The sequence below is a fragment of the Otolemur garnettii genome, unplaced genomic scaffold (genome assembly GCF_000181295.1).
Source record: "Otolemur garnettii isolate 467f Iridium unplaced genomic scaffold, OtoGar3 scaffold00099, whole genome shotgun sequence".
Classification (NCBI taxonomy): Eukaryota; Metazoa; Chordata; class Mammalia; order Primates; family Galagidae; genus Otolemur; species Otolemur garnettii.
The window spans coordinates 3375595-3387370 of NW_003852494.1; the positions used below are offsets into that span (position 1 = coordinate 3375595).

General features: G+C 51.8%; 1 protein-coding gene across 1 annotated transcript in view; it reads right to left on the minus strand.

The window, feature by feature from the left end:
• The window catches only part of ABCB9 (ATP binding cassette subfamily B member 9), a 34103-nt gene that overhangs the window by 14910 nt on the left and 7417 nt on the right, over nt 1-11776 (minus strand). The window contains exons 3-7 of the mRNA XM_012809057.1: nt 8549-8663; nt 7899-8029; nt 6806-7011; nt 4586-4783; nt 3353-3481 (exon numbers count right to left, since the gene is read on the minus strand). Of these exons, the coding sequence (XP_012664511.1) occupies nt 3353-3481; nt 4586-4783; nt 6806-7011; nt 7899-8029; nt 8549-8663 (779 nt within the window). The remainder of the gene's footprint in view (nt 1-3352; nt 3482-4585; nt 4784-6805; nt 7012-7898; nt 8030-8548; nt 8664-11776) is intronic.

Below are 11776 nucleotides of genomic sequence, written 5' to 3' on the forward strand. Positions count from 1 at the left end.
AGCAACCTCCAACTCCTGGGCTCAAGCGAGTCTCCTGCCTCCGCCTCCCAAGTAGCTGGGACCACAGGCGCCTGCCACAGTGTCCGGCTATTTTTTGGTTGCAGCCATCATTGTTGTTTGGGTGAGTTCAAATCCCAGGCTGGATTCGAACTCGCCACCTTAGGTGTATGTGGCTGGCGCCTTAGCCACTTGAGCCACAGGCGCTGAGCCACTTTCTTTCTTTTTTTTTGAGACAGAGTCTCACTTTGTCACCCTTGGTAGAGTGTTGTGGCCTCACAGCTCACAGCAACCTCAAACTCTAGGGCCTAAGTGTTTCTCTTATCAGCCTCCCAAGTAGCTGGGACTACAGGTGCCCACCACAATACCTGACTATTTTTTGTTGCACTTGTCATTGTTGTTTTAGCTGGCCTGGGCTGGTTTTGAACCCACCAGCCTCCTTGTATGTGGCTGGTGCCATAACCACTGTGCTATGAGCGCTGACCTATTGATCACTTTCTACATGTTATGAGGTATGTTCTATCATTATCTCCTTTTTGCTGATGGGAAAACTCAGGCACAGAGAGCTCAAGTAATTTGCCCCAGGTCACACAGCTGGGAAGTGGTAGAGCCAAGATTTAAATCCAGGCCCATCTGGCTCCCGATTAAGGCTTTTCCTTTTTAATTGTTGGGGAATCATTGTGGGTACAATAAGCCAGGTTACACTGCTTGTGTTTGCTGAGCGAAGTCCCTCTACTAATAGTGTCCTGACCCCAAGAGGTGTGTCACACACAGTGCTCTCCCAATCAGGCTCTTAAGTGCTATAACTGACTGTCCTCTTTGGTGGAATGGGGATAATATTAGCATCCATGTCCTCTTACTGCAAAGATGGTGCTTGGCACAGAGTAAATACTCCCAGACCCATAGCTATGATTGTTACCAATAATATCAAGATGTTCTTTTTAATAGTCACAGTATTAACATTCAGATATCAATACTATGTAGTAGTTGTCCCTCATTCCAGAGGTTGCCATAGTTATCAGTGTACTGTATCTTTCCAGTCCCTTCTCTGTGCATATTTATTTATTTATTTATTTATTTTTGAGACAGAGACTCAAGCTATTGCCCTGGGTAGAGCGCCGTGGCATCACAGCTCACAGCAACCTCCAACTCCTGGGCTTAAGTGATTCTCTTATCTCAGCCTCCTGAGTAGCTGGGACTACAGGTGCCCGTCACAATGCCCAGATTTTTTTGGTTGTAGTTGTCATTGTTTGGCAGGCCTGGGTCGGATTTGAACCTGCCAGCTCTGGTGTATGTGGCTGGCGCCTTAGCCACTTGAGCTATAGGTGCCGAGTCCGCTCTGTGCATTTATTAACACACACACATATACACTAAATAATTTTGAGGCCAGGTATGGTGGCTCATGCCCGTAATTCCAGAGTTTTAGGAGGCCAAGGCAGGAGGATCCTTTGAGGCCAGGAGTTCAAGACCACCCTGGGCAAAATGGTGAGCCCGATTTCTACAAAATTTTTTAAAAATAGCTGGGCAAGGTGGTACATGCTTATTAATTCCAGCTCCTCAGGAAGCTCAGGCAGAGGATCACCTGAGCCCTGGAGTAACACTACACTCCAGCCTGAACAACAGAACAAGACCCTGTCTCTAAAAAGCAAAAAATATAATAATAGTTTTGAGACTTTTAAAAAGTACACAAATGCAGGCAGCGCCTATGGCTCAGCAGGTAGGGACTGGTCCCATATATGAGGGTGGTAGGTTCGAATCCGACCCCAACCAAACTGCAACAACAACACATAGCCAGGTGTTGTGGCGGGTGCCTATAGTCCTAGCTACTCAGGAGGCTGAAGCAAGAGAATCGCCTAAGCCCAGGAGTTGGAGGTTGTTGTGAGCTGTGACGCCACAGCACTCTACCAAGGGTGATAAAGTAAGACTCTTATCTCTAAAAAAAAAAAAAAAAGAAAAAAAAAGCACACAAATGGGATCAAACTATCTCTACTGATCAGAGATCTGTCGTTTGCACTTAACAGCATGTCTTGGAGATCTTTACACACCAGTTTACACAGATCTACCCTGTTCTTAGATTTTACAGTACAGATAGACCAGTTCTGGAATGTCAGCATACCAAACATATTTATTTATCTACCCCCTACTGCTAGGCATTTAAAGAGGTTTTATTTTTCATCATTATAAACAACGTTGCATTGAACATCCTTGGACCTCCACCTTTGCCCCCTGGTGTGTTTTCAGAGCACGGATTCCCAGAGGCAGGATTATTGCTGGGTTGGGTACAGCAGATATGAGTTGGCAGATATGAGTTGCAGTAGCAGATGCTGCTAGTGCTCTTCCCACATCCAGACTAGTGAATTAACACCCCCACTCCATGCTGACCTTGAACAATGACTGATGCACCCTGAGTAGGGACAATAGCTTCCTGGCCCTCAAGGGGATGACTCTGAGCCTGGAGTCCTATGCTGTCCCCTGAAAGGATCAAGCCTTAGTTGTCCATACTGGTAACCAGCTCCATAACCCACCCATGGCTGACTTCTTGTCTCACTTTCCACACACCCCCCATTTCCTGGGATCGCATCCCAGATAAATCGGTGACACTCTAATTATGCGGGAGCCTCAATCAAGACATAACCTAAAACAGCCCTTGCTTTTTCTATGGTGCTGCCCTTGAAGTGGGCTAAGAGGAGGACCAGCTAGTTTTGAAACCTGTTCCCCCACAAAACTGGTGGACAAGTCACTTAACTCTCTGAGCCTCAGCTTCCTTTTCTGAGAAATGGGAATTTCTGCAGCATCTAAACCTCTTATTAAGTTCTAATGCCACTTCCTGAAATCACTTACTGCCACTTTGCTTGAAAAACTAGTTGTTACCCTTTGGTAGTGTTAGGTTTTGTTTGTTGTTGTTTGTTTTGTTTTGTCTTTATGGAGACAGAGTCTCACTCAGTTGACCAGGTTAGAGTGCCATGGCATCAGCCTGGCTCACAGCAACCTCAAACTCCTGGGCTCAAGCGATCTTCAGCTTGAGCTCAGCTGAAGTAGCTCAGCTTCCAAGTAGCTGGGACTATGGGTTCCTACCACACGTCCAGCTATTTTTTTTCTATTTTCAGTAGATATGGAGTCTTGCTCTTGCTCAGGCTGGTCTTGAACTCCTGAGCTCAAGGAATCTACCCACCTCAGCCTCCCAAGTACTAGGATTATAGGCATGAGACACTGTGCCCAGCCAACAGTGTTATTCTTGGTATGATTATAATCTCTCCCCTACACTCTTCACACCTCCTGGGAGTATCCTCCACCCCCCTACCCCCTCTTCCCCATACTTTACTCTTCTCCCCAGATGCCTCTTTCTACCCCTTACCTCCATGCAGTCCCCCAGAACAAACTCATAGATGATAAAGGCGATGAGGTTGCCACTGGTCATCTGCCCTGAGATGACGAGGTGGCCACCATAGTAGAGGATGCTGACCTGGACCACCAGCAGTGTGAGCTGAGGGCAGAGGGAAAGGGGATTTGGGTCAGGGGGTCTTGGCTCAGGTCCTTCCCCTAACCAGCTACAGGGGGAGGTGAGGGCAGCTCCTGCAGGCTATGCAAACCCAGCCACAAACTAAAAACACCAGCCATCTTGAGGCCATCTTCCCACTGCCCATCACTCATGCCCCTCCCCAGGCCCCAGGTGGAGCAGGCCCTGGGGCCAGCCTGCCTTTGAGAAGGCCTGGCACACACATGCCACCCCCAGGGTCCTCAGCCAGGACAAGCCAAAGCTATTAGTCCTCCTCCTCAGGAAGAGCATGACTCAGAGAGAATGAGCGTGCTGGCTGAGGTCACCAGCAAATAGGGCAGGGCAGGACCAGCCAGGTTCCACAAAGGAGGGGCTGTGTCTAGGGTACTACTGCTTCCCTCCAGGACCTGGGGAACCTCTGGGAGAGGAGTGGAATCCGAGCACCTGTGACAGCCCACAGTCTGCCAGGGTCCCTATCTGCACCTCCCTAACCCTAGCCCAGAACCAGGTCAAAGCTAGACCACAAGTGTCTTGGTGGGAGCCACAAAGGGGCCCCTGCTGGCAGACTTCAGCCCCCTTCTCTCATTGGTTGGCACTTTTGGGGGGGTGGCCTGCTCCAGGAGACCCAGACAGTTCCAGAGACCCTGTTACCCTGTAGACTACCCACTCTATCCTTTTGCAACCTCCAAACCTCCTCATTCCTATGCCAGCTATGACCTGCCCACCTTGCCAATGTGGCCCCTAGAGTGGTGGTAAGACCCAAATGCTCCCTATCCTCCAAGTGAGGGAACTGGACACTCCAATGGATGTGTGTAGATGAGACAGGCTAGAAGGTGGCCTAGGGTAGCTCTGCTGGCCCCAGGAGTGTGAGGAGTGGGAGGGTTGCCAACTAGGGATGTTTCCTAGCTTGGAAAGGGAAGCTCCTAGGTGCCATCCCATGCCCAGGTGAGAGGGAGAGAGGAGACATACAGGAGGGCATTTCCCGGGTGGCTGTGTTCTCTGGAAAGATTCTCAGGCAGCCCAATACCAGCATGCACGAGTGAGTCCCCTCTTGTGCACCCCCCAACCCTGGGCAGGGCCAGAGGCACCTACCCCGCTGCCCCAGACGTAGTACATGTAGGCTGCCGCCTCCTTCCTGTTCAGCTTATACACCTGCTGCAGCTTCTGCAGGTAGGTCTCCGCCTCTGCCTCCTCGTTGGCAAAGCTGCGGACAGTCTTCATGGCACTGATGGTCTCCTCGGCGGTGTTGCTGGCTCTGGCCAGGGCATTCTGGACCTCTTTGGAGAGTCTCTATGGGCAGAAGGGGGCAGAGGAGGAGACCTAAAATAGACCCTCACATATACCTACCCAGGCCCCAAGCCTCTCTGGGCTTTGCCAGTTGCACACAGGAAGCCCTAGGACAAAGAGACGGGCTCCCCTGCTCCCCAGTCTCCTCCCAACTTGACTTGTCAGACTCCTTGGGGAGATGGCTCCAGCTCCCAAAGGAAGAGGGGCGCTGATCATCAAGTCATCTCCAGAACTCAAAAGAGGCTGTCCGTGACTGTACAGTTTTTGGTAATCCTGCTAGAAAAAGAACCTCAACAGCTGATCCTGTGCTGGTGGTTTAGGTTGTACATTACATAAGAAACACCAATTATTAAGGTGGGACCATTTACATCATCAGCATAAACTATGTGAGAGTCTGGTCTGTGGACTGGAACAGAGATTCTAGAATTCCCAGCCAAGTTCTAGATGGTGGTGAAGGCCATGGGTTGTGACGCCTGTCCCCATCCTGTGTATATAAGCAGGGGGAGATGGCTGAAAAGTGGTCCCAATGGGTGTGTGTGGCCTCCAGACTCCTGCAAGAGGCTCTTAGGTAGAGCTGTTCAGACTTTGCAGTAGTTAACCACACGCTGAGTCCTAAGTCAGCCAGGGTGTCTGCCTGGGAGGACAGGATTGTGCACTGGCATGTCTCATGACCTGCATGTCACACCTAGGCCATAGTGAGTGTGCGGGGTGCTCTGGCCCCTGAGGAGCCACGCCACACCCTGAGTCATGTCTGGCCGTGGGCAGTATGTGATGACTCGCAGGCTCCATTCACCACATTCACAGATGGGGCGGAAATCCTAAGTACAGTTTCCCTTAGGCCCTGCCCAGCTGAACTTGAAGGTGGGGGCCTGAGGTGCACACAGCTGTGGGTTGGAGGGGGGAGCTCCATGGTTTCCTGTCCCAGAGGTTGTGGGAAGGTAGGAAGGGGGTAGGTGTGGGACAGAGCAAAGGAGGCAGCTCCAACTCTAACACATTGACTTTCTGCTTAGTGAGGAAAATGGTGAGGCTCACAGCCCAGAACTGTGGGGCAAGAAGTCCCTCCTGGGTGTCTGGAGAAGGCTGAGGGGACCAGGTTCCCTTAGGGGAGAGATAGGAGATGTCTTCCGTTGCTGCATGGTTCAGGTCACAGGCACCAAAGGTTCTAACAGAGCTAGGGACAGTGATCTAACCAGCCCTACACAGAGCTGTCACATGTCAAAGGCCCTGGTCAGGAGTACACTGCTATGGGCCTGGGCTGTCACAGAAGGCACTGGTCACACACCTGCCTGCTGGAACTCAGCCCTAGTCCCATTGGCCTTGGCATTCCCCCTCCCCCCACCATCTGGGAAGCAGGAGGAGGCTGAGGCCAGGCCTAGCTCACAGGCTGACCTCCCTTGCAATGTCAGTGCCAAGGGTGGCTGAGAGGACTGCAGCCTGCCTACAGCTATGTCATGGGCAGGGCTGGAGCCACTCCCACACACACAACCTACAGGAGAGTGAACTGGTGTGCAAGGCTCACCCGTCACCCCTAGGCCCTCCTTTCCAGTCTACTCCACTCTCACATCTCATGCCTCACTGCCGGTCCCTAAACACACCTTCCCATCTCAGTGCCTTTGCATTGGCTATGCCCTTGGCACACACTGCCCCAAGACATCCACACTCTTCAGATCCTTACTCAAATGCCGCCTGCTCAGCAGCCAGCCCCAGTGCTCCCACTCTTCCTCACTCCATGTTTCTGCTTACCACTTGCCATCGTCATTACTGCTTCTGTCATTACCTATTATCTGTCCCTCCACTAGAATATAGCTTCACCAGGGCAGGGGCCTTGTCTGTTCACCGATGCACCCCAGTGCCTGGAACACAGTAGGTGTTCAATAAAAACTGATTGGATGAGTGAATGAATGAATATAAACACAACCTCAAGACAAGTCCTTCACTATCCCCTAGTGGCCCCTTGAATTCCTTCGAGGGGATATTTGGGAACTGCCAGGGCTTACAGACCCTGCAGGGACCGGGAGAGCCTACCTTATAGTACTTGCCATAGATGTTGGATGCCATCATGATGATGGGGAAGCCCATGAAGGTGACCAAGGAGAGCTGCCAGGAGAGGCTGAACATGAAGACCACCACGCCTGTGACCTTGACCGTGTTCCGCAGGAAGACGTTGATGTTCTGGGAGACTAGGTCACTGACCATGGTGGTGTCGGAGGTGAGGCGGGAGATGAGGTCCCCTGGAACACAGGCAGCTCAGCCCCCGCTGCAGCAATGAGGGCTGCTGGGGTGCCAATGGGACATTAAGGGGCATCTGAGACAGACCAGGCAGTCAGGCCTTCCCCACCTTCTGGGCAGGGTGGGGGGGTGAGGAGAAAAGGACTGACACCCGAGGGCCACACTGAGCCCAGTCCTAGTCGCCAGCATCTTGTTTAAGCTTCATGCCATCTTGTGGCACGGCGGGGATGGTGGAGGCTCAAAATGACGGAGCTTGGCTCCACACAGCTTGTCCCAGACTGAGCCAGGCTTCAAACTCATGTCTATTCCCTGTCACTGGCAGAGGGGGAATATCTCCTCTTCCCTTTTAGAGAAGTAGCAATCTGGGCCCAAAGAGGAGAAAAAAACAGACACCCCTTACCAAAATTGGGCACTGGGCTAAGAGCTTCAGATCAACCGCTGGGGTGGCTGCTCTAATTGCTCTCATTTTACAGATACAAAAGCAGAGGCTTGAGAGGTTGAGTGAGTGTGGAACTGGGGCTTGCAACCAGGCTGGCATGCCTCAGAACTTGAGATCTCAGCGGGATGCTATCTTGGTTTGCCTGCTTGGGCCTTTGCCCCAACCTCTGCAGGCCACATCTGGCCCTTGTGGTTTCCACAGGACAATAGAAACAAGGCTTTAGCCCTTACAGGGACCTTGGGTAGCCCCTATAGGGCCCTCCATAGGCCACAGCCCAAACCAAAATCTCAGGAAGAAAACCAGCTCTCCAGGGTGTTTCCACCCTGAACTAATGGCAGGAATGCCCAGCAGGATCGAGACCACCACATGCCCATTTAACTCCTCAGTGTGAGGCAAGCCCACCCCGGCCAGCCTGGCCCCCAGGACACCCACAGCACTGCGAGGACCAACCTGTGCGATTCTCATCAAAGAAGCTTGTCTCCTGAGACACCAGGGAGCGGAAGAGACAGTTTCGAAGGCGAATGTTCAGTCTGGCAAATATGAGGGTAAAAATGCCGCCCCGAATACCTGCGGCAAATGAGCTAATTGCAGATAAGAGATGTTATAGCAGACGCCTTCCGAAAACCACCAGCCACACCTGGCTGCCCCCTCCCACCGCCAGCAGGTACAGGGGTCCCACCTCGGCCCAGACTCCAGGGCTGACCCCCTCCCTGACTAGCACTCCCAGAGTGAGGGTGAAGGGGAGAATGGATGGGGTTTGAGCCCCAAATTTGCCAACTAGAGCCCTCTCCCTGATGGAAAAGCAGCACAGACAAAGCTGGTCCTTGTTTCAAGTCCAGATTCCTGCTTGGAAAATAGTCAGGGAGAGTGAGTGGGGAACCCCAAGGGTTGCAGCCCTTTTGGGGGATGAAAAGGTATGGCTCTAGGTTGTGGCCCTACAGTTTGGGGACTGGTTACCACAGTGACTGGCCAAGGGACAGGCATGGCAGAAGTGTTTCTGGGGCCAACCTGGCCCACATTCTCCTTAGGGACCAGACCTGCCTGCCCTCTCTGGGGCAGGCCTCGGGTATGTGGGGCAGGGTGTGTGGTCAAGCCAGTACCTGCCAATGGCCAGCAGGCACACGATGACGACGGCCGTGCTGAACTGATCCATGTTCTTCTGGATGACAATGCCATCAATGGCCCGGCCCGTGTAGTAGGGCAAGAAGGTCTCTCCTGGTGGGGGGGCAGGGTGGACTCAGGGTGTTGGCAGCCTTCCTCCAGAGGCTCCAGAAGCCCCACCCTGACCACTTGGCAAACTCCTGCCCCCCTCCATGGGGCCTGGAGCTACTTACAGCCCCCTTTCTTCAGGGGACAGGAACACAGGGAACATAGGGCTCTTAAGACTACACAGACTGGTTGTCATTACTAACGACGGCTACCAGGCCTCAAGCACACAGAGCCAAGGGGCCCCCATGTGGTATTTAACTCCCTTTGAAGGAGGCCCTGGGAACACCCCCATTTTACAGATAAGGAAAGTTAAGATGAGACGGCTTGCTCTGCCACATAGCAATCTGTGGCTAATCAGTGCCAAACCTTATTTATTCCTGTTGACAGAGGGTTCAGAATCCAAATTCTAGAACCTCAGAAGATATTGCTATTCTGGTTCCAAGCAAGGCTGGAAATTGCCACCTTACCCCTCTTGGTGGGGTATTTTACAGCTTGCCAGGTGATTTCTTACTCATTCGTCTTACTCTTCACAACAATCCTGGGATGGAACAGGAGACTCAGAGAAGCTGAGCAACTTGCTTGATGTCACATAGCAAGTAAGGAGAAGGGCCAGGACACAAACCCAAACTGTCTTCCAATTTGGAGACTCTTTGTCCTCTCCTGTTATGGTCGGAATGTGTTCCTCTAAATTCATCTTGAAACTTCTTTTTTTTTTTGGACAGGATCTCACGCTATCACCCAGGCTAAAGTGCTATCATAATAGCTCATTCCAATCTCAAACTTCAGGGCTCAAGTGGTCCTCCTGCCTCAGCCTCTCAAGTAGCTGGGACTACAGGGGTACACCATGACACCCAGTTAATTTTTCTATTTATTTTTAGTAGAGACAGGGGTCTGACTCTTGCTCAGGCTGGTCTTGAACTGCTGGTATCAAGCCATGCTCCCGCCTCAGCCTGGCAGAGTGCTAGGATTATAGGTGTGAGCCACCCCACCTGGCCCATGTGTTGAAACTTAATGTGATGGTATTACGAGGTAGGGCCCTGAAGAGGTGATTCAGTCCTGAGAGCAGAGCTGTCATAAATGTGATTAGGCCCTTATATAAGGGCTTGGGAGAATGAGTTCACTCTCTTGCTCTCCTGCTTCTGCCATGTGGAGACACAGCGTCTTCCCCTCCAGAGGATGCAACAAGAGAGTGGCCCTCACCAGTCACCAAATCTGCCAGCACCTGGGTCTTGGACTTCCCAGACTCCAGAACTATGAGGAATAAATTTCTGTTATTTATAAATGACCCAGTCTGTGGTATTATGTTACAGCAGAACAAATGAATTCAGATACTTCCCCAATAACCCAGAATGCCCACTCTTGTAATGGTGATACAGAATGCAATGTGGTCACCGGGCCAGGCCCATGGTCATCCCAGGGTCTCTTTTCTTTTTTTTTTTTTTTTTGAGACAGAGCCTCAAGCTGTCCCCCTAGGTAGAGTGCCATGGCATTACAGCTCACAGCAACCTCCAACTCCTGGGCTCAAGCAAGTCTCTTGCCTCCGCCTCCGAAGTAGCTGGGACCACAGGCACCCGCCACATCGCTCGGCTATTTTTTGGTTGTAGCCGTCATTGTCGTTTGGCGGGTCCAGGCTGGGGATTCGAACCGCCACCTTAGGTGTACGTGGCTGGCGCCTTAGCCGGTTGAGCTATAGGCGCCGAGCCCCAGGGTCTCTTTTCATACCAGCTCTATCCACAGGCAAAGCTTGGCTTGGAGCTGGGCATACAGTAGGTGCTCAATAAAGGTCAGCAAGTGAACATTGGCCAGCACTTCCCGACCTGGCTCAGCCACCTGGACAATGAGACCTTCTGTGGTGCTCTGGTGCCCTCTGCTGGACTCAACTCTGGAACCATGAGCTAGAGCTCCAATGGCCTCTGTCTCCATGGTCCTCTGCCACCTAGTGCCACAAGGCTGAAGTTCTGCCTCAGTTTACTCACAAGGAAGAAAAGGGCATCCCAGAGCTCTGGCAGCATTTTGATTCCAGCGAGTACTAATGATGATGATAACCTTACTGGGTACCAGGTGCCACGCAAAGCGTGTGTGCAAACTCTCTTGTTAAAGCTACACAAGAATCACGGGGAACTCTACCATCTATCAGCAAATGCTGAGGCTCTGCATTCAATTTCCAGAATCTGACCACTCTCACTGCCACTCCTTCCCCCAACCTAGTCCAAGTTGCTGATCTCCCCTGGGTAGCTCAGTGACCTGCCCCTTGCCCCTACCACCCTGTTCTCCACACAGCACACAATGGGATCCTGATGAAGCCAACTCAGATCTTGTTGCCCCTCAGCTCAAAACAGTCTGAGGGCTCCCATCGCACGCAGGGTAAAAGCCCAAGTCCTTACAGTGACCCACAGGGACCTGCAGGATGGAGTCGCTGAGATGACTTGCTTTGGCTTCTTCTCTTCCCACCTCACTTGCTGCAGCTACTCTGGCCTCTGCCATTTCTCTAACAACTTGGCATCTTTCTGCCTCTGGACCTTTGCAAGGGCTGGAGGCTCTTACCTCTGTTCCCTTACCCTCTCCAAGTCCCAAGGACCACCCTATATTCTTTTAGGTTTGCTATTATTATTCTTCCCATTTGTGGAAATACTTACATTCTTTTCACAGAGGAGGAAACTGAAGCTCGGAGAAGTTTCTGTTTGGAGATGGAGTCTCACTTTGTCACCCCCAGTAAAGTGCTGTAGTGTCATAGCTTACAGCAACCTCAACTCTTGGGCTCAAGCGATAAACTCTTAGGCTCAAGCAATTATCTTGCCTCAGCCTCCCAAGTAGCTGGGACTACAGGCACCCACCACAATGCCTGGATATTTTTAGAGATGAGGTCTTGCTCTGGCTCAGGCTAGTCTAGAACCTGTGAGCTCAGGTGATCCACCCACCTTGGCCTCCCAGAATACTAGGATTACAGGCCTGAGTCACTGCACCTGGCCTCAGAGAAGTTTTTAAATCACTTGCCCAAGTTGATGAAGTTGGTTTGTTGTGAAATCCGCATTAAGAATCCTAATCTAGGCTTGGCGCCTGTGGCTCAAGTGGCTAAGGCGCCAGCCACATACACCTAAGGTGGCGGGTTCGAATCCCCA